Genomic DNA, 27063 nt, shown 5'->3' with positions numbered 1-27063 from the left:
TGGCACCAGGGAGGCAACATACCATCCTGGAGTCTCTTTCACATCCGCAGAAGTGCCTATCTGTGCCCCTGGGTATAGAGTCCCCTATGACTATTGCTCTTCTGCGCTTTGACCCTCCCTGCTGAACATCAGAGCCAGCCGTGGTGCCACTGCTCTGGCTGCTGCTGTTTTCCCCTGATATCCCCCCCCCCCCCCCCCCCCCCCCCCGACAGTATCCAAAGGGATCTGTTCAAGAGGGGGAAAACCACAGGGGATTCCTGCACTGAATGCCTGCCCCTTCTGGTGGTCACCCATTTCTCTGCCTGCACTTTGGGTGTGACCACATTTATATAACTGCTATCTATGACGCATTCTGCAACCTCATGCTCCTCAGTGCATTCAACTGCTGCTCCAACCGAACTATGCGGTCTGTGAGGAGCTCTAGTTGGGTACACTTTCTGCAGATGAAGCCATCCGGGACGCTGGAAGCCTTCTGGATCTGCCACATTTCACAGTCAGAGCACTGCACCCCTCTAATTGACATTGTGTCAATTAATTATTAAATTAAATTTAAAATTTTTTAAAAAAGTAACAACTATATGTTTTCTGGCACTAGATTTCGACTATAAATGTGAAAGCTAAATACAGTACTCTCTGATCTCTGGCTTAGATACCCCTCTAAATTATAATTACATAATTATGTTAAATTATTTAATTATACGGTGCTGAGGACCCGGGTTCGAATCCCGGCTCTGGGTCACTGTCCGTGTGGAGTTTGCACATTCTCTCCGTGTCTGCGTGGGTTTCACCCCCACAACCCAAAGATGTGCAGGGTAGGTAGATTGGCCACGCTAAATTGCCCCTTAACTGGAAAAAATAATTGGATACTCTAAAATTTAAAAATTTTTTAAAAAAAATATTTAATTATGTAATAAATCTATCCAAAGTAAAGCATGGCTTTGCACAGTTCCATCACTAAACAACTATAAGGAATGTAAGACTTTTGGTATCATAGTGCTGAGATCAGCTACAAAAAAGGACAAGGAGCAATCCCGAGGAACGATAATTGACTGGGGGGGGGGGGGGGGGGGGATGGATCTGTCCATGTAAATCGGAATGAAAGATTGACAAGCAAAACTGTAATGGAAAAATAGGCTGCCTTTGAAGAGGAGATGCTTTGGGTATAGTTGAACTACATTCCCACAATGGGGGAAAGGTGCTAAAAACAATGCAAGAGCTCCATTAATAGCAAAAGAGAGCGTCGGGGAAGCAAAAACAGGGTGTGGCTATCAGGAGTCAGGGTGATAATATTCAGGTGACACATGCTGATGTTTAGGATACATGCCATTTTTGTGAAGATCAGTCATAATGAAGAAATTTCAGGTGGCCTTAAAGAATCCATGATGACCACATTCTTTAAAAAAAAATTTAGAGTACCCAATTTATTTTTTACAATTAAGGGGCAATTTAGCATGGCCAATGCACCTAGCCTGCACATCTTTGGGTGTGGAGGCGAAACCCACCTAAACACGGGAAGAAACTCCACAGTGACCCAGAGCCGGGATTGAACCTGGGACCTCAGCGCTGTTAGGCAGCAAGGCTAACCCACTGCGCCACCATGCTGCCCTTGATGACCACATTCTTGAAGTTAAACAAGAGCAACCACAGGGGTGCAGCATTGTGCTCATCTACTTCAAAGTCCTGGCTAGAACACTTCTTAATCACCTCTCGCCAATTGCAGAGGAGGTCATTCCCAGTGTCTCTTTATGGCATCATACTTGTTGGATAATCTTCACAGCATGCCAACTTCAGTAGAAGTGCAGAAAGCAAAACACCCGTCCTTTCATGGCTTTCTTCAATCTCATCAAAACATCAGCTTGGTAAATTGAGCTACCCTTTGGAAGGTGGTACAGTTATATTGATGCCCAGCAAGTTTGCAAACATTATCCGTCTCCTGCATGGCAATAAGCAAACAACATTACTCTGCAGTGGCTTTACTACATATCCTTTCCCTGTCAAAACAGGTATTAAACAGGGGAACCAAATCTACTCTCAATCTTTATTGCAACAATGCTGCTAATTATCCCAAACAGGCTGACTCCAATATGTTTGCTCAGTTTATGGTAAATTATGCACTCGGATTTTCGAGAATCGTGATATTATATCTGACATTAAACTCAAAAGTCTATCAGGCAGTGGGTCTCCACATGCTTTTCCATCCTGCTGAGGCATGGATAGCTTATTGATGTTATATCAACGCCCGAGAACAACATCAATGCTGTCTTAGAATAATCTTGTAAATTACATAGAAGGTCAAAATAACAACATGACTATCCTCCAAGACATAGATATGCCCTAAACACCATCACCTGAGATGGATGGGACATATTGCCCAAATGCCCGAGTCAAGACTGCCCAACCTGTTATTTAGTCAGAGAAATGTCTGGGAGCCTGTTCAAACGTGAGCCAAAATAAACATTTCAAAGACAATCTCAAATATCCCGAAGATCTGCTATATTAATGTCAACACATGGGAGGATATGATGAATTGCAACCAAAATGATGATCAAACATTGAAACTGGTGTCAAGACCTTCCATTCAACAAGAGAATGGTAAAAATGGAAAGAGAAGGAAACTGTTTAAGGTAATAAACACTACCATCTCTACTGGCTGAAAACCAATGTCATTGCTGTTGGAAAACTTGAAAGTCTATAATAGGGCTCATAAGCTACATTTCTTTTCATTCATTCATGTTCAACACGTAGGTGTTGCGGCTGTGCCAGCACTTATTATCCATCCTGAATTGCCCTTGAGGGGAAAGTTAAGAGTCAACCATATTGCTGAGGGTCTGGAGTCACATGTACGCCAGACCAGGTAAGGATGGCAGATTTCCTTTCTTAAAGGACATTAGTGAACCAGATGGGTTTTTACGTCAATCGAAAATGGTTTCATGGTCATCATTAGACTTTTAAGGGGAGGGCGGTGGTGAGCACAGTTCATCATCCTTCTGGGTTGGGTGGATTAATTCAGGAAAGCCAGCAATAATTTGTTAAGTGAAAATCATGGTTAGCTAACTTGTTCAAAAGAGTTGATGAGGGTATTGTAGTTGGTGTTGTATACATGGACTCCCAAAATACGTATGAGAAAATGCCATGTAACAGGCTTGTCAGCAAAGTCAAAATCCTTGGAACAAAAGTGACCAAGGCATCATGGATGTGAAACTGGCTAAGTGACAGAAAACGGATTAGTAGTGAATGGTTGTTTTTCAGACAGGAACCAGGCATATTGTGGTGTTCTTTAGAGGTTGCTATCAGGATCATGTCTTTCAAAAATCTATATAAATAACCTGGACTTGAACGTGCAGGGCGCAGTTTTAAAACCTTGTGATTCACATGAACATATGGATTTAGTGCAGGAATAGGACACTTGGCTGCTCAAGCCTGCTCTGCCATTCAGTAAAATCATGGCTGATCTGATTGTAATCTCAACCCCATATTCCTGCCTATCCCATTAACCTTTCACCCACTTGTTAATCAAGAGTCTATCTAGCTCAGCCTTAAAAATACTCAAAGATTCTGCTTTTATTCTCTTTTGAGGAAGAGAGTTCCAGAGAGATCCGACCCTCTGAGAGAAAATAAATCTCATCTCTGTCTTAATGAGTGATCTCTTATTTGTAAATAGTGACCCCCCCCCCCCCCCCCCCCCCCCACCAACCCCAGTTCTAAGATTCTCCGACTGAGGAAACAACCACTCCACAACCACCCTCTTAATACCTCTCAGGATCTTAAAGACATCAATCAAGTCTCCTCTTTCTTTTATTAAAACTTGAGTGGATACAAACCAAACTTTTCTAACCTCTCTTTATAAGACACCCGTTCCTGGCATTAAGTCTAGTAAATCTTCTCTGCTTCTAACACATTGACATCACTCCTTAAATACTGTACACAGTACTCCAGATGTGGTCTCACTGTTGCCCTGTATAACTGAAGCATAACCTCCCTACTTTTGTAATCAATTCCCCGCAGAATAAACAATAACATATTAACATATGGGGCAGTACAATGGCTGCCCCATATGCTGCACTGTCTCACAACACCAGGGACCCAGATTTAATTCTGACCTTGGGTGACTTTGTGTGGAGTTTGTACGTTCTCCCAGTGTCTGCGTGGGTTTTCTTCCACAGTCCAAGATGTGCAGGTTAGGTAGATTGGCCACACTAAATTGCCCCTTAGTGTCCAATGGTTAGGTGGGGCTACAGGGTAGGGTGGGGAGTGGGCCTAGGTAGGGTGAACTTTCAGAGGGTCGGTGCTGACATCCTTTGGTAGTGATTCTAACATTCCATTTGCGTTCCAAATTACTTGTTGTACCTGTATGCTGGCCTTTTATAATTCATGGACTAAGACAAACAGATCACTCTGCATCTGCAATTTCTCACCATTTAGATAATAAATTTCCTTTGTATTCTTTCTGCCAAAATGGACAATTTCACTTTTATCCACAATATGTATCATTTGACAGATTGTTGCCCATTCATTTTACCTATCTATGTCCTTTTGTGGCCTCCTTACATCCTCTTCACAATTTACTTTCCTACTTATCGTTCTGTCATCAGCAAATTTAACAGCCATACCTTCAGTCCCTTCCTCTAAGTCATTTAACTAAATTGTAAAAAGTTGAGTTCCTAGCACTGATCCCTGTTGTGTTGTTCCTTGTCTTTGAATAAAGCTCTCCATCTTAAAGTTGAAGTAGATCCTTTATTGTGAGTTCATTCTCTCTCCAGCGTGTAACTCATGTTCCATCTGAGCTGCCTGTCTGTTCAGCTCCCAGCTGCCGTTCCTGTGAAGTGCCCTCTAACTTCCTGTCTGTTTCTATTTATACCTCTCCCGTGCTCCCTCTGATGCTTGCTCAGTTGTATTGCATCTACATTGACCCCTTGTATATACAGATCACTACATCCCCCTTTTATTCTTTTACATATTTTCTGTACAGTGGTAAAGAAAATTGTACAAAACAGTTAAATTACTTATGATATGTACATCTGTACAAGTGGTGATGATATTGGTTATTATACAAAGTCAATTGATATTCATGAGTCCAATCTGAATAAAAACATTTATGAGTCTAAACTTTCTGAATTTGTTCGATTAGTTTTTTTTCTTTTTTTTGTTGACGTGGTGATATTGATATTGCAACTTCTTTGTGAATATCATCAGTGTTCTTGTGTGTTAAGTAACCAACAAGTCATCCCGAGATGTTTGAATGGTCAAACCACTGATGTTGACTGACATGGACTTTTTTCTTTCAGTGCTTGTGGTATTGATTTATTGTGTCATCTGCCTTGAAAGCTGGTGTGCTTGCTTGTTCTGGAGCAGATGTGAATCCACGAGATTCTTTGTCATGCCATGGCATGTTTGTAGTCTTGTCATTGTTTTGCAGTGTGCTGTGACATTGTGCAAAGTTGCACCATGTTGTACCGGTCATTGTTTCACTGTTGGTGTTTCTGTCATTTCTGTCTTTGTTTTTTTATTTGTCGTTCTTGTTGTTGTCATTCTTGTTGTTGTTTTTGTCATGCTTGTTGTTGTCATTCTTGTTGTTGTTTTTGTTGTGCTTGTTGTTTCTGTTTTTGTTGCTTTCGTCATTGTTTTTGTGATGCTTGTTGTCTTTGTTATGCTTCTTGTTGTTTTTGTTGTTGTTCTTGTAGTTTTTGTTGTTGTGCTTGTTGATTTTCTTGTTGCTGTTGTTGTTCTTATTTCTGCAGTGCTTCTTGTGGTTTTTGTTGTTCTTGTTGCGCTTCATGTTGTTTTTGTTGTTGCTGTTGTTGTTCTTGTTTCTGCTGTGCTTCTTGCGGTTTTTGTTGTTATTGTTGCACTCAATGAGTGTTCCGTGTGGATAATTTGAGTAATTGTCACAGTTATTGGTGTGAGTGCCCTTTGTGGTATCTGTTACATTGAGCGTTTCTTCTCGAGAATGGTCTGATGTTGCATTTATGTTGGTGACATAAGTCATTTGTGGTGGATTTGATTCCTCTTATTTGCTTTCTTGGTGCTCCTCTTCTGGAATCAAAATCTTCAATTTCATTTTGTTGTGGGTCATAGTGCTCCTCTTCTGGAGTCAAAATCTTCTAGATTTCTATTGATGTGGTCTCTCTCGACTCTTGGGTAGCCCTACGCTGATTGTTGAGCTGTGATCCTGCGCATCCTGTATGTCGCTTGTGATCATATTGTCACTGTTTTCACACACAGTGGGTAGCCTTACCTTGTCTTCTTGTTGATTATGTGATCTTGGTAGATTTTCATAGTCTGCTTCTGGTTGCTCAGATGCGGTAGATAGACCTTCATGGTTTTGTTTATGCATGCCGTTTGCTATGGAGTGTTTGCTTGCTTCCATTTCGGAGTCTGTCAACGAGCTGTCTGTGGAGGCTTTCATCACTCTCTCTGTGGAGTCTTTCATCGCTCTCTCTGTGGAGTCTGTCATCGCTCTCTGTGTGGAGTCGTGCAGTGTTCTCACTGTAGAATCGATCTGTGCTCTTTGTGTGGCGTCAGCTTTTTCTTGGGTATTGCTGTCATCCAATGTATCAACGATCTGCAATGGCATCATGGTATTGGATACATCTGCTATGAGTAGAGTCTTGTTGAACTTTGCAATCGCGTTGCTCATGTTGTGATTAGCATATCCGAGTAACTCAGCCAACTCAGCCATGTCTGAGTAGTGTTGTTTGATAGACAAATCATTTTACTTTTGTTTTGGAATTGTTATCATTCTCTTCACTTTGGGTGGTGCAGACTGCTTGCTCCAGGGTGTTGTGAAGGTTATTTTCAAATGCTTATATAAGTTCAGTCTTTTGAGGTAGGAAAATTGGGTTTTACAGCATTAAGTGTCTTGTTTTCAATTTTTGGGCATTTCCTTTTAAGTTAGCGTGGTCCAGGTCATCTGACGTCATGACGCTTGTGACGTCATGCGAAGGAATCAATTGCGCATGCGCAAATCGATCTTCCTTTACTCTGTTTTTCTGTACAAGGCGCATGCTCGGCTTGCGCAAGCGCAGAACCATCTTCAAATGGTGCGATCTTTTCTTTGAACTGGGCATGCGCGGCTTGCACATGTGCAGAACGATCCGTGACCAAAACTTCTTTTTCTAACTGCACATGCGCGGCTTGCGCATGCGCAGAAGGCAAAATGGCTGATTTTAACTGCGCACGCGCAGCTTCTTTTTCCTGCGCATGCACAGATGCAGATTTTCGTCTTTTGTTCCCCGGAGACTGTAAAATGTGCTCAGACGCCATTTTACAGTGGATTTCATCATTTTTCTTTGTAAAAAGTTCAAGTTACTTTTTCCTTTCGATCTGGACTTATCACTCGCGATTTCTCGACTGAACCCATTCTGTTCTGGTAGTGATTGTTTGAGTTTTGCATCACTCATTCCCTGTGCAATTTGGTCTGTGAGCATACAGTACTCTTCAAATTCCATACAATGCTGTTCAAGTTTTTTGAGTATTCCTTCTAATTTGGTGCTGTCTACCTTTCAAGTATTTAAAGGAATTATGTATTTCTCTAGCTTCATGTCCTGTGATGAGCAGTGCTATTTTCATTTCTTGAGGCTGCTTCTAAATCATTAGCTATGATATACATATCGAACATTTGTTTAAATCTTTTAAATCCAGTCGTTACATAAATTACCGGTTGTGTTCAGCTGCGGTGGGGTTCCAACAAATATCATCGAATTAGCCCTACTTAAGCCAACGTATCCACCCCCCACCCCCAATTAACCTTATTTTTTAGGACACTAAGGGCAATTTAGCATGGCTAATCCACCTAAGTCTTCCCAAATCGAATGACCAGTAGGAGTTTTCCTTGTCATTTTGGTATTTCTGTACCTGCAGCTTGTGTAATGTTATAGTAAGCGTTCTGAAGTCACCTGGTACCATGTGTTGTTCCTGGTCTCTGAATAAAGCTCGTAGTCTTAAAGTTGAAGTAGATCCTTTATTGTGAGTTCATTCTCTCTCCAGCGCTTATCTCATGTTACATCTGAGCTGCCTGTCTGTTCTGCTCCCAGCTGCCATTCCTGTGAAGTGCCCTCTAACTTCCTGTCTGTCTCTATTTATAACTCCCTCTGGTGCTTGCTCAGTTGTATTGCATCTACATTGACCCCTTGTATATATACAGAACACTACACCTGTGGCACACCATTCATTCCATCATGCCAACCAGAAAAAGAGCTATTTGCGCCAAATCTGTTTCCCGTTAGCTCGCCAATCTTCAATCCATCTAAAAGCATAAGCTTTTATTTTCCAAAATAACATTTGATTTGGCACCTTATTAAATGCCTTGGGCGGGATTCTCCTATTCAGCGGCAGAGTGTCCACGCCGTCGGGACAATAGCTGTTTTTGTGACTCGAAGGCTGTTTCCAATGACATTCCCCAGGAGACCTTTACGATTTAAATATCGTAGGAATGATTAAGAAGTCGCGTTTCAAAACGGTGTGAACAGGCCGCTGGGAATACCGATTTTGGCCCCATCAGGGGGCCAGCACAGCGCTGGAGCGGTTGCCGCTCCAGCCTCCAATTCTGGTGCGAACTGTGCGCTGCGCCAACACGCGCATGCGCGGTGGCCTCCCTCAACGTGCCGGCCCTGACGCAACATGGCGCGGGAGTTCAGGGGCTGGCGCATTAGAAAAGAGTCCCGGCGAGTGAGAGGCCGGCCCGCCGATCGGTGGGCCCCGATCGCGGGCCAGGCCCCATCGGAGCCCCCTCACCCCCACCACAGCCGCCGGCGGGACTCTGCCTTTTTAGAGCGGCCGCTTGGCCCATCCAGGCTAGAGAATCGGAGGCCTGCGGCCCGCGATCGGCACCGATTCTCCGCAACATGGCGCGGTTACGGGGATTCTCCGGCCCGGCGTGGGGCTGGGAGAATTCCACCCCTTATCTGCAGCACATGGGACTCCTTTGAAGAACTCCAATAAATTGGTTAGAATAACTGTTCTGTAGATTCCTGCTTTCTGTCTCCCTCCCTTTTTGAATAAAAGAGGTTCCATTTGCTATCTTCCAATCTAATGGCACCTTCCCCAAATCTAGAGAATTTTGGAAAATTAAAACCAATGCAGCAGCTATCTCATGAGCAATCTCTTTCATGGCCTTCAGCTGCAGTCCATCTGGACCCAGGGATTTGTCAGCCTCAACATGATGGCATCAAATTTGGAAGTATGGTGAACTGTAATCCATACGCTAACATTTATTATGTATTCCCATGTCTTGCTTATCTTCCCTAAATGCATTAACTCACACTTTTCTGGATTGAATTCCATTTGCCCACTATGAGTAGAGTCACTATTTCAGTCGATCAATATCTTCCTGCCGTTTTCAGCTTTCTTCCTCAATATCAGCTACCTGGCAACTCTTTGTATCATCTGCAAACTTCTTAATCATTCCTACTATATTTAAATCGTAACGGTCTCCTGGGGAATGCCATTGGAAACAGCCTTTGAGTCACAAAAACATCTATTGACTAATAATTATTACTTCCTACTGCTGAGTCAATTTTGGATTCAACTTGCCATTTTCTTTTTGGGTCTTTGAGTTTTTAATTTTCTAATCAGTCTTCCAAGCGAGACCTTGTTAACAGCCTTGCTAAAATCCATGCAGAGTACACATAATATTTAATCAAAGTAGTCAGATGTTTTTCCAATAATTTGTTCACCAACTTGACTAATCTATAGTTATTCTGTCTGTCCCCTTTCCCCCTTCTAAACAACAATAGGTTAACTGTCCACCAGTCCTTTGGTAGCATGTCTATAGCCAGAGAGGACTGTAAAACAGCCTTCGCTGTTTCTTCCCTTGCTTCTCTTAAGAGCATGGAATACATACCATCCAGGCCTGGTAGTTTGTCTACTTTCAAAACAGTATATTTAATCTCTCATAATGCTTATTGTATCAGTCAAGGGAAATGCCGATTCGTGGGAACCATAGATTTGAGCCAGGGAAGTGGGATGGAAATTTTCGGAGATGGGAGGGGAAAGGAATTAGGACACTAAAAGATTTGTTTCTTGGGGGTCGTTTTGCAGGATTGAAGAAGCTGGGAGCGAAGCATGGGCTGGATCAGGGGGAAATATTTAGATACACGCATGTTCGAGACTTTGCCAGTGTTGGAACCAACAATTCTACAGACACGTCCTTGTAGGATTAGAATAGCGGTTTTAATATACTTACAACAGAGCCAGCCTGTTAGCCATTGAACTTTCGGTGAACTGGCCAGCTGACCCTGTGGCACTGATCTTTATACAGCATCCCGGGGGAGGAGTCCTGGGCGGAGCCAAGGGAGAAGCCCAGTACAACTCTAGAGTATTCCCAGAGCTACTCCCCCTGGTGGTCAGGTAGTGCAACTGCACTTACAATATAGACACATATATATACAGATTATAATCCCGTGTGAATCACATTCACCACATTCACCCCCTGTGAAAAAAATCGAGTCCAGCGGGGGTGGTGGCTCACAGAGTTAGTCTGTCCGGTGGATGAATTGTTCCTTTCGATCTGTGGAGCACCGGGGTTGCAGCCTCTTGCGGTGGCTGGGAGGGTGTTGAGAGCTGGGGTACGATGGCAGACTCCGGGGCGGGTCTCGTCCGAACTTTATACACCTCTGGCTCGACAGGAGACTGGGGGCGCTGGGAGCGGGCTGGTTCTGGCGCGTGGAACTGGTGGGGTGAGCTTGCGCGAGGGGGCGGCAGCATAGGGAACGGGGTAAGGGGTTCCTCAGTGGGGGTAGGGGGGGGCTGAATCCAGCGGGTGCCAGGTCCCGAAGGGATACTGTGTCCTGGCGCCCGTCCGGGAACTCCACAAATGCATACTGGGGGTTGGAATGGAGGAGGCGCAGCTTTTCAACAAGGGGGTCAGTTTTGTGCCCCCTGACATGCTTCCTCAGGAGGACCGGGCCTGGTGTCCTCAGCCACGCCGGAAGTGAGACTCCCGTGGTAGTGCCCCTAGAAAAATTGAAGCTCGTGAGGGGTTTGATTTGTAACTGTACAGAGGAGGGATCTAATTGTGTAGAGCGTGTCTGGGAGGACTTTTTGCCATCGGGAGACTTGGAGTTTTCTAGACCGGAGGGTCAGTAGGACGGTCTTCCAGACCGTCGCGTTCTCCCTCTCCACCTGCCCGTTCCCCCTGGGGTTGAAGCTGGTAGTCCTGCTCGAGGCGATGCCTTTGTCGAGCAGGTACTGACGCAGCTCGTCGCTCATAAAGGACGAACCCCGGTCGCTGTGCACGTAGCTGGGGAAACCGAACAGGGTTAAGACACTATGCAGGGCCCTAATGACTGTGTGGGAGGTCATATCAGGGCATGGAATGGTAAAAGAAAATCGGGAGAACTCGTCGATGATGTTGAGGAAATAAATGTTCTTGTAAGTGGAGGGGAGTGGCCCTTTGAAATCGATCGCAAGGCGTTCAAAGGGCCTAGAAGCCTTGACCAGGTCGGCCCTGTCTGGTCTATAGCAGTGCGGTTTGCACTCTGCACAGATCGGATAGTCCCTGGTGACCGCTTTTACCTCCTCGTTGGAGAAAGGCAGGTTTCGGGCTCTGATGTAGTGGGCGAGCCGGGTGACCCCTGGATGGCAGAGGTCAACGTGGATGGCTTTCAGACGGCTGATCTGCGCGCTGTCGCGTGTCCCGCGGGATAGGGCATCCGAGTGCTCGTTGAGCTTCCCCGGTCGATATTTAATATCGTAACTATGGGTGGAGAGTTCGATCCTCCACCGAAGGATTTTATCATTTTTTATTTTGCCCCTTTGCGAGTTGTCAAACATAAAGGCAACCGATCGTTGGTCGGTGATGAGGGCGAACCTCCTACCTGCGAGGTAGTGCCTCCAGTGATGAACAGCCTCCACGATGGCTTGTGCTTCCTTCTCGACTGAGGAGTGTCGGAGTTCTGAAGCGGATAGGGTACGGGAGAAAAATGCAATGGGCCTCCCTGCCTGATTTAAAGTGGCTGCTAGAGCTACCTCTGAGGCGTCGCTCTCAACCTGAAAGGGAGTGGATTCATCCACCGCCCGCATGGCTGCTTTGGCGATGTCCTCCTTGATGCAGCTGAAGGCCTGGCGCGCCTTAGCAGACAGGGGAAATCGTGTGGCCTTAAAGAGTGGGCGGGCTTTGTCCGCATATTGAGGGACCCACTGGGCGTAGTATGAAAAGAACACCAAGCACCGTTTGAGGGCCTTGGGGCAATGAGGGAGGGGGAGTTCTAAGAGTCCGGGTCTGGGCCCAGGACTCCGTTCTCCACGACCTAGCCGAGGATGGCCAGTCTGTTTGTGCGGAAAACGCATTTCTACTTGTTATAAGTGAGATTTAATTTCTGTGCCGTTTGGAGAAAATGGTGGAGGTTGGCGTCGTGGTCCTGCTGGTCACAGCCGCAGATGGTAACATTGTCCAGATACGGAAACGTGGCCCGCAGCCCGTACTGATCTACCATTCGGTCCATTGCTCGTTGGAACACCGAAACCCCGTTAGTGACGCCGAAAGGAACCCGGAGGAAATGGAAGAGGCGGCCATCGGCCTCGAACGCCGTGTAGTGGCGGTCCTCCAGGCGGATTGGGAGCTGGTGGTATGCAGACTTCAGATCCACCGTGGAAAATAGCCAATATTGGGCGATCTGATTAACCATGTCTGCAATTCTGGGGAGGCGATACGCGTCTAGGAGCATAAAGCGATTTATGGTCTGACTATAGTCGATGACCATGCAAAATTTTCCCCGGTCTTGACGACCACCACCTGAGCTCTCCAGGGACTATTACTGGCCTCTATGATCCCCTCACTGAGCAGCCGTCGGACCTCCGATCAGATAAAGACCCTATCCTGTAGGCAGTATCGCCTGCTGCGAGTAGCTACTGGCTTGCAATCTGGAGTGAGATTGGCGAAGAGAGTGGGGGGGGGGAGGTGCGCAGCGTGGCTAGGCTGCAGATAGTGAGTGGGGGCAGAGGCCCGCCGAAGCTGAGGGTGAGGCTCTTGAGGTTGGACTGGAAATCCAGGCCTAATAAGAGTGGCGCGCAGAGGTCAGGCAGGACATAAAGTTTAAATTTAGAATAACTAGCGCCTCGAATTGTGAGCGTAGCGATGGTGCGTCCTTGGATTTGGACTGAGTTGGTGCCCGAAGCGAGGGCGATAGTTTGGCTCACAAGACAAATAGAAAGCGAACAGCGTCTTACCAGCTCTGGATGTATAAAGCTCTCGGTGCTCCCGGAGTCAAAGAGGCATGGCGTGTTGTACCCGTTGATCTGGACCTCCGCCATCGAACTTCGTAGGTGCTTGGGGCGGGGTTGATCTAGGGTGACCGCGTTGAGTTGCGGGCCGCGTGGTGAGTGCCCGGGGAAGTCGTATTCTTCAGATGAGCTTTCTGAGCATGCTGATGCAGATGGGGCCCATGGATCGCACGTGGTGAGCGGCGAGGAAGATGGCGGCCCACATGAGTCGCACGTGGCCGGCCGCATGGTGGGGGTTTGCCAAGATGGCAAACCCCCATGGATCGCACGTGGCGGGAGGGGGCGGAGTCGGGGCGTAGGCCGCAGCGTTTCGGGCCCCGCGGGCCCGATGGTGTTGGGAGCGATTTGTTCTCTCTACTGGGGAGTTAAAAACTGGGGCCCTTTTCGCGAGGCACACTCTGGCATAGTGGCCTTTCTTCCCGCAGCTGCTGCAGGTCGCGGATCGGGCTGGGCAGTGCTGCCGCGGGTGCTGGCTTTGGCCACAGAAATGGTAGGCTGGGGCAGCTGACTGGAGCAGCTGAGTAGTTGGCTGGGGCAGCAGAGTAACTGGCTTTGGCAGCGCGGTAGCTGGGGGGCCATGCGGCACAGGCTTGGGGGGATTGTTGGTCGAGGACCCACGATGAGGTCGCGGGGTCCGCGGGAAACGAGGTGAGGCTGCGGAAGGAGACTTTCATAGTGGTAGAAGCCTCCACAGTAGTGTCTAAGACTTGGGCCCCCTTTTCTAGCAGTCTTTGGCGCACATAGTTAGATCTAAGGCCCGCTACAAAAACGTCCCGCACAGCAAGCTCCCTATGTTCAGCTATGGTAACGGCCTGATAATTACAGTCATTGGAAAGATTGTTCAGTTCCCGTACAAACTCAGCAAGCGTTTCTGTAGGCTGCTGACGGCGAGTCGTAAACACGTGGCGTGCATAAACCTCGTTAATGGGCCTAACGTACATTTTGTCCAATATCGCCAGCACTGCGGTGTAAGAACCGGCCGGATTTAGCTGTGTGGAGATTTTGTGGCTTACCCTCGCGTGCAGTAGGCTGAGTTTTTGTTCCTCCGTTGTTCCGGCGGTGCTGGCTTCTGCCAGGTAGGCTTTAAAACATCTCAGCCAGTGGGAAAAAATTTCCTTAGCCTCTGCATCCTGTGGGTCGAGTTCTAGGCGTCTGGGCTTGAGGGCTGCTTCCATAATTTCTTCGACTGTTTCCTGAGTATATTAAATTGTTGGAACCAACAATTCTACAGACACGTGCTTGTAGGATAAGAATAGCGGTTTTAATATACTTACAACAGAGCCAGCCTGTTTGCCGTTGAACTTTCGGTGAACTGGCCGGCTGACCCTGTGGCACTGATCTTTATACAGCAGCTCCCGGGGGAGGAGTCCTGGGCGGAGCCAAGGGAGAAGCCCAGTACAACTCTCGAGTATTCCCAGAGCTACTCCCCCCTGGTGGTCAGGCAGTGCAACTGCACTTACAATATAGACACATATATATACAGATTATAATCCCGTGTGAATCACATTCACCACAGCCAGAAAGGAGATACAGAGCTTCCCAGTAGAGCCGGCTTCCACATTGCTGGAGGAGGTACTGGCGACAGGGGGACTGGAGAAGGGCGTAGTATCGGCAGTCTACAGGCTATTTTGGAGGAGGAGAAGGCGCCGCTAGAAGGGATCAAGGCAAAGTGGGAGGAAGAGTTGAGAGAGGGTATTGTGGAGGGGTTCTGGTGTGAGGTGCTTCGGAGGGTGAACAGCCCCACCTTGTGTGCGAGGTTGGGGCTGATATTGCTGAAGGTGGTGTATAGAGCGCACCTTACAAGGGCGAGGATGAGCCGGCTCTTTGAGGGGATCGAAGGTGTATGTGAAAGTTGCGGGAGGCTCCCCGCAAACCACGTTCATATGTTTTGGTCCTATCCAAAGATGGAGGATTACTGGAAGTGTTTAGGGTAATCTCTAAAATGGTGCACGTGTGTGGCGCTAACAATTGCACTCAAAGACGAGAGACATATACAATCTAGGCTTTATTGCTGTGTGATGCTATTCCTCTGGCTGCAACTGTAGACTAGGGTCTGAGTGACTCACACGCATATTTATACACAAGCTCCCTGTGAGCGGAGCTAGCCGGCAGGGGCTTACCGGAGGAACCTGTATTACAGGTACAGCCATACATCCCCGTACTGCAAGTACACATATCTACAGTGGTTATCACCACATTTACCCCCTGTAAAAATGACTCTGGCGGGGGTGACGTGTAACTATAATACAAAGGATGATATATGTACAAAAGGATTCAAACAAAGAAAACCAAGAGTCCATCCGGTTAGCAGGTTACAGGTTGAGCCGAACCGGCGGTCGAACGTTCCGCTGTGATCGGCGTAGCTGTGGTGGCGACGTCGGCACAGGTAGTGATGGCAACGATGGTGCAGGTGCTGGCGCTGTTGGTGCTGGCTGCTGGTGGGATGACTCCGAGAGCGAGCCGAAATCTTCCGTGTCCTCCAGTGTGGGCAGGGGGACGAGGGATGGACCTGGTGGGGACGAATAGGGGGCTGCCGGGGAAAAGGAGGGTGGCGCAGGTGGAAAAAGGGGAAAAAGTGGGCATGGGATCGGCACCTGAGGGAGCCAGGTCCCGAAGCGAGACTGTGTCCTGGCGGCCGTCGGGGATCTCCACGTAGGCATACTGAGGGTTGGCGTGGAGAAGGCGTACTTTGTCCACCAGGGGTTCCGCCTTGTGGTGCCGGACATGCCTACAGAGAAGGACTGGGCCCGGAGTCATGAGCCACGTCGGGAGCGACACCCCGGATGTAGACTTCAGTGTCTGGGTGGACGAAGCTCTCGGTGCTCCCGGAGTCGATGAGGCAGGAGGTCACATGGCCGTTGACCAGCACCGATGTGGAAGAGGGTGCCAGGTTGCGAGGACGCGACTGGTCGAGCGTAACGGAGGCGAGTAGCGGGCGATCGGCGGTTGAGTCAGATGAGTCCGCCGAGGAGCGGTAGCGTCCCCTGTCCCGTAGCCCCGTCCCGGGAGGACAAAATGGTGGCGTCTTGAGAACATGTGTGGGAGAAGATGGCGGCAGACAAAATGGCGGCGCCCATGGATCGCACGTTGTGGGGTCGGGACAAAATGGCGGCGCCCATGGAACGCAGGTGGCGGGGACGGCGAAAGATGGCGGCACCCACTAATCGCACATGGGGTCGGGGGAAGCGGACGGCAGGGACCATTGTGCGATCGGCTGAGGTGAGGGGAACGGGGGCGCGATAGCGGCAACCGTCCGGGACTGACACACCGCTGCAAAGTGGCCTTTCTTGCCACAAGATTTGCAGGTCGCGGTGCGGGTCGGCAGCGTTGGCGGGGGTGCTTCTGCTGACCGCAGAAGTAACAGTGGGGACCCCCAGGGAGCGCGGTGCGGTGAGCAGCGCAGGCGTAGTGCGCGGGGGCTGCTGCTGGGGGGGCCGGTTGCGGGGTCCACGAGGGGTAGGACCGGTGCGCCTGGGGGGCTGTTTGCGGGGTCCACAATGGGTAGGACGGGTGGGCCGAGCGGCTAGCGGAGTAAGATCGCGCACTACGGGAGGTGGCTGTCATGGAAAGCGCCAGAGTCTTTGTGGCCTCGAGGTCGAGGGCGGCCCCTTCCAGCAGTCGTTGTCGGATGGGGTCCAATGCAATGCCTGTAACAAAGGCATCGCGCATGAGTAAGTCAGAGTGTTCTGTGGCTGTGAGGGCCCGGCAGTCGCAGTCTCGTACCAGAGGTATAAGGGCCCTCCAGAAGTCCTCAATTGACTCACGCGGCTGCTGGACGCGAGTAGAGAGTTGATGCCTCGCAAACAGGGTGTTCGTCGACTGTGCATAGTTCTCCTTGTGCAGTTCCATAGCTCTGGTGTAGTCAGTCACATCTCGAATTAGCGGAAAGACACTGGAGCGAAGTCTCGAGTACAGGAGTTGCTTTTTCTGAGCCTCCGTCGGGGGAGGGTCCGCTGAAGAGATGTCGGCCTCGAAGACTGCAAGCCAGTGAACGAAGTCTTTCCTGGCGTGAGGCGACTGCGGATCCAGCTGCAGACGGTCAGGCTTGATTCTGATGTCCATGGTGAACGGAAAATCACACAGCAATAAATTGTGGCGCTAACAATTGCACTCAAAGACGAGAGACATGTACAATCGAGGCTTTATTGCTGTGTGATGCTATTCCTCCGGCTGCAACTGTAGACTAGGGTCTGAGTGACTCACACGCATATTTATACACAAGCTCCCTGTGGGCGGAGCTAGCCAGCAGGGGCTTACCGGAGGAACCTGTATTACAGGTACAGCCATACATCCCCCTACTGCAAGTATGCATATCTACAGTGGTTATCACCACAACGTGAAACTGGACCCGGCCCTCGTGAGGCCATATTCGGGGTGTCGGACCAGCCGGGGTTGGAAACGGGCACGGAGGCAGATGTTCGCCTCGTTGATCGCCGAAGGCTGATCCTGTTAGGGCGGAGATCAACCTCTCCACCTTGTGCCCTAGCTTGACGGGGAATTCCTGCTGGAATTCTTGACGCTTGAAAAGGTCAAATTTGAATTGAAGGGAACAATGGAGGGGTTCTACAATTCATGGGCGTTATTCATTGTGCACTTTCGAGAATTGGATCACATTGAACATTAGGGGTGTTGGGAGCTGGGAGGGTTGGGGGGGAGGGGGGACTATATTTGTTAATGGTGACTATGGGTGATTCCTGATTCCTCTTTGTCATTTGTTTATGTTAACATGCGGGCTGCTGTTTGGGTTTGGTGGGAGGATGGCATCGTTGTTATTGATATGGGGATTGACATTACATTTGTTACTGATTATTGTTTATTGTTGGGTGTAAATTTGGGAGAAAATGTGACAAAGTAGAATTAAAAAATTTTTAAAAAAAATATTTATCCTATCACATGTTTAAAAGTTCTTTCTCACTGACTACATTGTTTGCGTTTCCCCCTTTTTTGAAGACATACAAAATTTTCATAACAAAATATGTTTTACACCTCCGCATACTGGAAATAGACAAAGTGGTTATTTTTCTCACAAACTGATGTGTGGTATTTTGTAAATTTGATGCCAATAAAGCATTTTCTTTTGTCATTATTTTGTGGAATATGTGCCAGCATTTGTTGCCTGTGCCTAATTGAGCTTGAACGAAGTGTTTTGCTTGGCCATTTTAGAAGGCAGTCAAAAGTCAACCACATTGTGAGTTTGGAGTTATACTAAGATTAGACCAGCTAAGGATGGCAGATTTCCTTCTGTAAAGGATATTAATGAAGCGGATAATCATTTTTATGATAATCGATTATGGTTCCAGTATCTTTAATAAATAATTTTTATTGTCACAAGTAGCTTACATTAACACTGCAATGAAGTTACTGTGAAAAGCCTCTAGTGTACACGGAGGGAGAATTCAGAATGTCCAAATGACCTAACAGCACGTCTTTCTGGGCTTGTGGGAGGAAACCGGAGCACCCGGAGGAAACCCACACAGACACAGGGTGACCATGCAGACTCCACACAGATAGTGACCCAAGCTGAGAATTCAATCTGGGAGTCTGGCACTGTGAAGCAACAATGCTAACCACTATGCTACCACTTTCCCAGTTATTCATATTCAAAAGTGACATCTTTGAAAGGTGTGGCAGTATGAAACACAGTATATACAATTATATAGTTAAATACACAATTATTGAATGCAAAGTTTTAAAATTCTGGAGAAGTAACATATTAAAAGTACTCCCCTGTAACTGCAACTAAGAAAGAAGCATAATTGTGCTGAGTACAGAAGGAAATAGGCCTGCATGCCAAATATTAGAAAGGAAATAAAAAACAAAGCAGAAATGAAAAACAAAGAAATACAAATAACTAAGACAACAAGGATGGTTTTTAACATTCTGCTCCCTGTATATATACACATTTTGTTATTCATTCATGAAATGCAGTGTCGCTGGCTAGGCCAGCATGTATTGCCTGCCCCTAATTCTCCTCGAAAAGGTGGTGATGAGCTGCATTCCACGGGGTGCAATTTGTTTTGCCATGGGCACTGAATTAGTGTTCCTTATAATGTACTGTTAATAAATTAACAGCAAATGTGTACTAGATGAAGTTGCAAAACAATATTAATTCTGTACAATGAAATTCTACTTACTGCTGGTGTTATAGCTACATTTGCAAAGGATGTCATCTTATACTTTCTGCCATAGTTAAGTGATATTATTTGTGCAGGTCTTTGCAGTTTCAGTGACCTTATTTCCCTTTCTTGAAAATCGACTTCCTAAAAATGTTAGAATAGTATAAATTATAGTTTAAAACATGGAAAAAGAAAGTCAATACAAGAGTTTTGCAATAAACAATTTGAACCAAAACTGTTTGAATGAATGTCACCACATGCAAATTGTACATTGCACTATGTTATCATTGATATTAAAACACTGCTTATAATAATAATGCCCAGTCCAGATAATCCACATATAATATAATCAGGGTGTCACACATTAAGAACATAATAATATGGCACCAATTAACACAATTATTAGGAGGCAGATTAAACTAAAGAAGTTCCTTATTTTCAAACCCACACCGCCTGCGTTCTATGCTATAACTAAGATATGTTTAAATACCATAGAATGCCTGCAGTGCAGAGGGAGGCCATTCGGCCCATCGACTCTGCACTGAATTTTCGATAGAGCACTCTACTCAGGTTCATTCCCCTGCTCAACTCACACCATCCTCGTAACGTAACCTGCACATCCTTGGATACTTGGGCAATTTTGCATGGCCAATCCACCTAACCTGCACAGCTTTGGGCTATGGGAAGAAACCTTGAGCATGCAGAGGAAACCCAAACCGACACAGGGAGAATGTGAAAACTCCAGTCACCCAAGGAACCGAACCCGGATCCCTGGCACTGTGAGGCAGCAGTGCTAACCAATGCTAACCATCGCATCAGCCTCATACAATTAAAATTAAACAGAGATATGCCTCAAGTAACAGAGATATGCCTCAAGTGAATGGAAGATCGAATTTGATCACAGATATTTTATTGCCAGAATCAGAAAAGGATCTCCTAAGGAATATAGATTATATTTTTCCACAAGCTTTTCATCATTGGTCAGTTTTCCGTGACCTGGAATCAAACTGACTGATATTGATTTCACTGATGTAACTAACTCCAGCTACTGAGCACAGGTTCCCCGAGTCATTATGAAATGGCAATATTGGTTTTGGCAGTCCATTATTCTGAACCCGAACCAGAAAGTTATAAATGTTCTGATGATGCAAGGATCATTTCCTGAGAAGGTGAACAGCAAAAGAATCAACAGTAACATGAAAATACTTTTCATATGGTATGTGGTTAGGATCTGGAATTGCATTATCTGAGAGTATGACTTTCAGGAGGGAATTAGATATCATTTGAAGAGAGAATCTTTTAGGGGTTCCAGGTAAAGGAGTGGAACTGCTGTGTTGCTCTTGCATAGAGCTGGCACAGACAATAGGCTGAATAATTTTTTTTTGTATTGTAGCCTATGGTTTTGCACAGCAGCACAGTGGGTCGCACGGCAGCACAGTGGTTAGCACTGTTGCTTCACAGCACCAGGGTCCCAGGTTGGATTCCCGGCTTGGGTCACTGTCTGTGCTGAGTCTGCACGTTCTCCCCTTGTCTGCTTGGGTTTCCTCTGGGTGCTCCGGTTTCCTCCCGCAAGTCCCGAAAGACGCCGTGTCAGGTGAATTAAACATTCTGAATTCTCCCTCAGTAACTTCATTGCAGTGTTAATGTAAGCTGGCTTGTGACAATAATAAATATTATTATTATTATCTGTGGGAGACCGGATATTTTGGTTGCTCAGGTCAGTTGCAGGGTGATTTGTCCTGGGTTGGTCTAACTCTTTCATAATTATACTGCTTTTTATCCTCAGCGTTAAGGCCATTATATCACACCACTTTCCCTCTTGCCTTTATAGCTAATTTAAATTTATGCTATATTGTCTCATAGATGTTTTTGTCTCATTGCTGTATGTGAATCAGCTGCTGTGCTTCCGATTGTCAGGAAAGCAGAGGTAGGTTTAGAGGAGTTATATTTGTACTGGTAAATATTAGAAATAAGATATGGATTTAAATGGATTAGTGTTCCTATGTCGGAACAATAAAATGAGTTAGCTTTGTGTTAGACAAAGGTGTTTGCATGTGGAGGAATTTTGGTTTCAATTCAAACTGTGTTTCTATTCTGGTGAGAGGGTATATGACGTGTAAAGTAAACACGCTTGGAGAAAGTAAGAGATGTTGCTTAGCAACCAGAGGAACCTGAAAAAGAGCTTTTTGGATTGAGTTTTTAACTGGAAGCTAGAGGAGTAGAAGCTTCGCAGCTAGAAAGGGAACATCTCTCCCAGTTCTGCTAGAAGAAATGCCATACCATAGAGTAAGGGGCAAAGGAGCCAAGTTCTAGAAATAAAGAACAGCTAGGTAAAGAAACTAGAAAAATGAAGAGAAGTTTCCAGGAAGTTTGAGGTTAAAAGAACAGAGGAAACTAGAAACCACAGACAGAGCTGAAAATGAGTTGGCTATTGAGGAGCCAGTAAAATATCCAGAGTGATCCTAAGGTTTGTGATATCTTATTACAATTCCCGTACCAGCCTCCCCGGACAGGCGCCGGAATGTGGCGACGAGGGGCTTTTCACAGTAACTTCATTGAAGCCTACTCGTGACAATAAGCAATTTTCATTTTCATTTCAATTTGTAGGAAATTAGTTGAAATAATTGTTTTTTTTAATAAATATTTTTATTGGGTTTTGAACAAGGTATAATTACCGTTATGTACACAGAATAAGAAACATATATATATATATATATACACACACACACACACACACACACACACATATTTAGAAGAGAAGGGCACACCCCAACATAAAATACAATAAAATATGAAATAGACTAACTGGTGGGGTATTGTGCACCAGCTCAACAGCGGCAGCTCTGTACATCTGGCAAAATTATTAACACCACGTAAGTAGGCGACTGTTTGCGGGGGGGTGGGGTGGGGGGGAAGGGGGGGGGGGCGGGGATTGGGGAGGCAAATATACAGTTGGGTGCCGGGGAGGTAATTACAGTGTGGGATACTTGGCTGTGTTGTGTGCTGTTGTCGCCTGCTTCTCCCGGACGGGTTTCGCTGCCGTCCCACGCTCGCCTCCGCTTCTGCTGCTCCTCCCGTCCTCCATCTTTATTTTCCTCGTTCCCCGCTCCTGGAGATGTCATGCATGTTTTGGTATCCCGTGCCTTCCTTCCGGCTCCCGTTTCCCTGCTCCCCGCCGGTTCTCCTCACTTGTCCCCCCCCCCCTCCACGGTTTGCCTTTCTTTCCTCAGGTTCAGCTGTCTCCCCCCCCCCCCCCCCCCCCCCCCCCGTGATTCGCCTTTCCTTCCTCAGGTTTAGCCGTCCCCCCCCTCCCTCCCTCCCTCCCTCCCTCCCAGTCTATCTCCCCCTTTCATGCCTTGGCTACTTTCCCCTGATTCTTGGCTACCTGGTTATTCTTCCTCTTGTTCGTTGGCCACAAACAGGTCCCAGAACATTCGCGTGAATGGCTCCCATGTTCTGTGGAAGCCATCGTCTGACCCTCGGATGGCAAATGAGATTTTCTCCATTTGGAGAGATTCTGAGAGGTCGGACAGCCAGTCTGCAGCTCTGGGTGGTGCTGCTGACCGCCAGCCAAACAGGATTCTACAGTGGGCGATGAGGGAGGCAAAGGCAAGGGCGTCTGCCCTCCTCCCCAGGAATAGATCTGGCTGGTCCGAGATCCCGAAGACCGCCACTATCGGGCATGGCTCCACCCTCACCCCGACCACTTTGGACATAGCCTCGAAGAAGGCAGTCCAGTACTCCACAAGTCTAGGGCAAGACCAGAACATGTGGGCGTGGTTGGCCGGGCCTCCATGGCACCGTTCACATCTGTCCTCCAACTCCGGGAAGAACCTACTCATACGCGTTCTTGTTAAGTGGGCTCTATGTACCACTTTTAGTTGCGTCAGGCTGAGCCTTCCGCACGTGGCGGTGGAGTTGACCCTATGCAGTGCTTCACTCCAGAGTCTCCAGTCTATCTCAATCCCCAGGTCATCCTCCCATTTCTTTCTTGTTGCGTCCAGTACGGTGTCGGCCCTTTCTATCAGTCGGTCATACATGTCACTACAGTTTCCCTTGTCTAGTATGCTTGCGTCCAGTAGTTCTTCCAGTAGTGTCTGTCGTGGCGGTTGTGGGTACGTCCTTTTCTCCTTTCGTAGGAAGTTTTTAAGCTGCAGATACCTTAGCTCGTTCCCCCTGGCTAGCCGAAATTTCTCTGTCAGTTCGTCCAGTGTTGCGATCCTGCCGTCCGTGTATAGGTCCCTGACTGTCAGTGTCCCTCCGTCCTGCCTCCACCTTTTGAAGGTGGCGTCAGTCAATGCTGGTGTGAACCTATGGTTGTTGCAGATGGGAGCTTTGTCCGACATTTTGGTCAGGCCAAATTGCTGCCGCAGTTGGTTCCAGGATTGGAGGGTGGCTATCACCACCGGGCTGCTGGAGTGCTTTTTGGGTGGGGATGGGAGTGCTGCCATGGCGAGGGCCCGGAGGGAGGTCCCCATGCAGGAGGCCTCCTCCGCGCGCACCCACTCGGCCTCTGGCACCTGGATCCATCCTTTTATTCGCTCGGCTGTTGCCGCCCAGTTGTAGAATTGCAGGTTCGGGAGGGCTAGCCCCCCACTGGATTTTGTTTTTTGTAGGACCTTCTTTGGGATCCCAGCATTTTTACCCCCATACGAACGCCATGATTAGTTTGTCCAGTGCTTTGAAAAAGGCCTTGGGGATGTAGATCGGGATGGATCTAAACAGGAAGAGGAACCTGGGCAGTACGTTCATTTTGATTGTCTGCGCTCTGCCCGCGAGGGAGAGTGGGAGTGTGTTCCATCTTTGCAGGTCCTTTTTTACTTCCTCCGTCAGACTGGTGAGGTTCCATTTGTGGATCCCTTTCCAGTCATGGGCTATTTGGATCCCCAGGTAGCGGAACTTTTGTCGGGGTTGTTTAAACAGCAGCCCTTTAGTGCTGCCCCCCCCCCCCACTTGCGGGTGTACTGGGAAGACCTCGCTTTTGCTCATGTTGAGTTTGTAGACCGAGAAGGCTTCAAACTCTTTCAGGAGCGCAATGATTCCGTCCATGCTGCTCTGTCGGTCCGAAATGTGGAGGAGCAGGTCATCTGCATAGAGTGAGACTCTGGGCTCTCTGCCTCCCCTTCGAATCCACCTCCAACTTTTTGCTGCCCTGAGCGTGATTGCTAGCGGTTCGATTGCTAGTGCGAACAGCAGCGGGGATAGTGGGCATCCTTGTCTGGTGCCCCTGTGCAGTTGGAAGTATCGGGAATTCGTATTGTTGGTCCGTACGCTCGCCATGGGAGCGTTGTATAGGAGCTTTACCCAGTAGGTGAACCCTGTTCCAAGCCCGAACCGCTCCAGTACCTCTATGAGGTATTTCCATTCGACTCTGCCGAAGGCTTTTTCTGCGTCCAGGGAGACGATCACCTCTTGTGTTCTCTCCCCAGAGGGGGTCATTATCACGTTCAGCAGGCGCCTGATGTTCGAGGTAAGCTGTCTACCTTTGACGAAGCCCATCTGGTCCTCTGTGACCACCTCAGGTACACAGTCTTCTAGCCTTTTGGCTAGGATTTTGGCCAGTATTTTGGCGTCTGCGTTCAGCAGTGAGATGGGTCTGTATGACCCACATTCCGTTGGGTCTTTGTCTTTCTTAGGTATCAGCGAGATTGAGGCCTGTGCTAGCGTGGGTGGCAGTGTGCCCCTAGCTAGCGAGTCCGTGAACATCTCCCGCAGATGCGGGGCCACGCTGTTGCAAATTTTTTGTCGCGAATCCGTCCGGTCCCGGCGCCTTCCCCGTCTGCATGGAATTAAAACTGTTCATGATCTCTCCCAGTACTAGTGATGCTTCCAGGCCCCGTTTTCTGCCCTCCCCTACGACTGGAATGTCCAGTCCATCAAGGAACCGTTCCATCCCAGACTCCCCCCTTGGGGGCTCTGAGGTGTACAGCTCTTGGTAGAAGGCCTTGAAGGTTTTGTTAATCTTTTCTGGTTCTGTTTCCAACGTGCCTCCGGTACCCCTGATTTGTCCAATTTCTCTGGTGGCTGCCTGCTTTCTCAGCTGGTGTGCCAACAGGCGGCTGGCTTTGTCTCCGTGTTCGTACAGGGGCCCACGCGCCTGGCGGAGTTGGTGCACTGCTTTCCTGGTGGAGAGCAGGTCAAAGGTCCTTTGTAGTTCTTTCCTCTCTGCCAGGAGCTCTACGGTCGGGGCCTCGGAGTATTTACGGTCTACCTCCAGTATGGAGTCCACCAGCTGCTTCCTAGCCACCCTTTCCTCCCTATCTCTTTGCGCTTTGAAAGCGATGATTTCCCCTCTTAGTACGGCCTTTAGCGCTTCCCAGAACGTGGAGGGTGAGACCTCCCCGTTTTGGTTGTTCTCCGTGTACTCTGCTATGGCCCGCACTATCTTTTCGCTGAAGGCCTTGTCAGCTAGTAAGGCACCGTCCAACCTCCATGTAGGGCGCTGGGCCCTTCCCGATTCTAGCCGCACGTCCATGTAATGTGGGACGTGGTCTGATACCACAATTGAGGAGTATTCCACTTTGTCTATCCCTGGAAGCACCATTTTCCCCACCACAAAGAAGTCAGTTCTGGTGTATACGTTGTGTACTGGGGAGAAGAAGGAGAATTCCTTCTCCCCCGGGTGGGCGAACCTCCAGGGGTCCACCGCTCCCATCTGCTCCATAAATTGACTGAGTTCTCTTGCCATGCTTGAGGTTTTCCCCGTTTTGGGGTTTGATCTGTCCGTCTTTGGATCCTGTACACAGTTGAAGCCCCCCCGCCCATGATTAGTCGATGCGTCGCTCTGTCTGGGATTTCTGCCATGGTCTTTTTGATGAAACTCATGTCGTTCCAGTTGGGCGCGTACACGTTGACTAGTACCACCGGTGCCCCATCCAGGGCCCCGCTGACCATGACATACCCCCGGGTCCGTAACCGTCTTTGTCGCCCTAAACATCGTCCTCTTGCCGATCAAGATCGCCACCCCCTGGCCCTTGTCCCATAGCAGGAATGGTAGGTTTGTCCCACCCAGCCCTGTCTTACCCGCAGTTGGTCCTGCTCTCTCAGGTGTGTCTCTTGGAGGAAGACTATGTCGGCCATCATATTTCTGAGGTGGGTGAGGACTCTGGATCTCTTCACTGGGCCGTTAAGTCCCCTTACGTTTGTGGTGAATGTAACTCCGTAATTCACACTGTTTTGTATATACATGAGACCATGCATTTGTAAGCGCAGTTGTGTTGCCCGACCACTACGGGGAGTAGCTCTGAGAATGCTTAGGAGTTTGTACAGGGCTCCACCCTTGGCTCTGCCCATGACTCCTCCCCCTGGACTGCTGTATAAATACCAATGCTCAGAGCCAGTCGTTCAGTTCAGCGAGAGTTCAACGCGGAACAGGCTGGCTCTGTTGTAAGTAGATTAAAACCACTGTTCATATCTTAAAGCACGTGTCTAGTGAATTGATGGTTCCATCAATGTTCCAGGTGACTATCCTGGTGGGGGGCTTCTGCCCCCTCGCTCCTGTGGGATTAACCATACTTATCTGGTGGACGCACCCCTGCCCTCCGGGGTTTCCCTTTGTTAGGGGGCCGTCCAGGATGGCCGCTGTCATTGTTCTCTCCATGCGGTCGGGTCTCTGCGCTCCGGGGTTTCCCCTTGTCCCGGGGGCACCCGCTGTGGCCGTCCACTGTGTGTCCGCCACGCGGGTAGTCCCCTGCACTCTGGGGTCTCCCTTCACCCAAAGACCGTA

At 48.1% G+C, this 27063-nt stretch overlaps 1 protein-coding gene across 1 annotated transcript in view; it reads right to left on the bottom strand.

Moving 5' to 3' along the window:
* The window catches only part of LOC119978332, a 198672-nt gene that overhangs the window by 53906 nt on the left and 117703 nt on the right, over positions 1-27063 (bottom strand). The window contains exon 16 of the mRNA XM_038819897.1: positions 19356-19481. Within this exon, the coding sequence (XP_038675825.1) occupies positions 19356-19481 (126 nt within the window). The remainder of the gene's footprint in view (positions 1-19355; positions 19482-27063) is intronic.

This window comes from Scyliorhinus canicula, chromosome 1 (genome assembly GCF_902713615.1).
Source record: "Scyliorhinus canicula chromosome 1, sScyCan1.1, whole genome shotgun sequence".
NCBI classification, from domain to species: Eukaryota; Metazoa; Chordata; class Chondrichthyes; order Carcharhiniformes; family Scyliorhinidae; genus Scyliorhinus; species Scyliorhinus canicula.
This window is presented reverse-complemented; position numbering and strand designations above follow the sequence as displayed.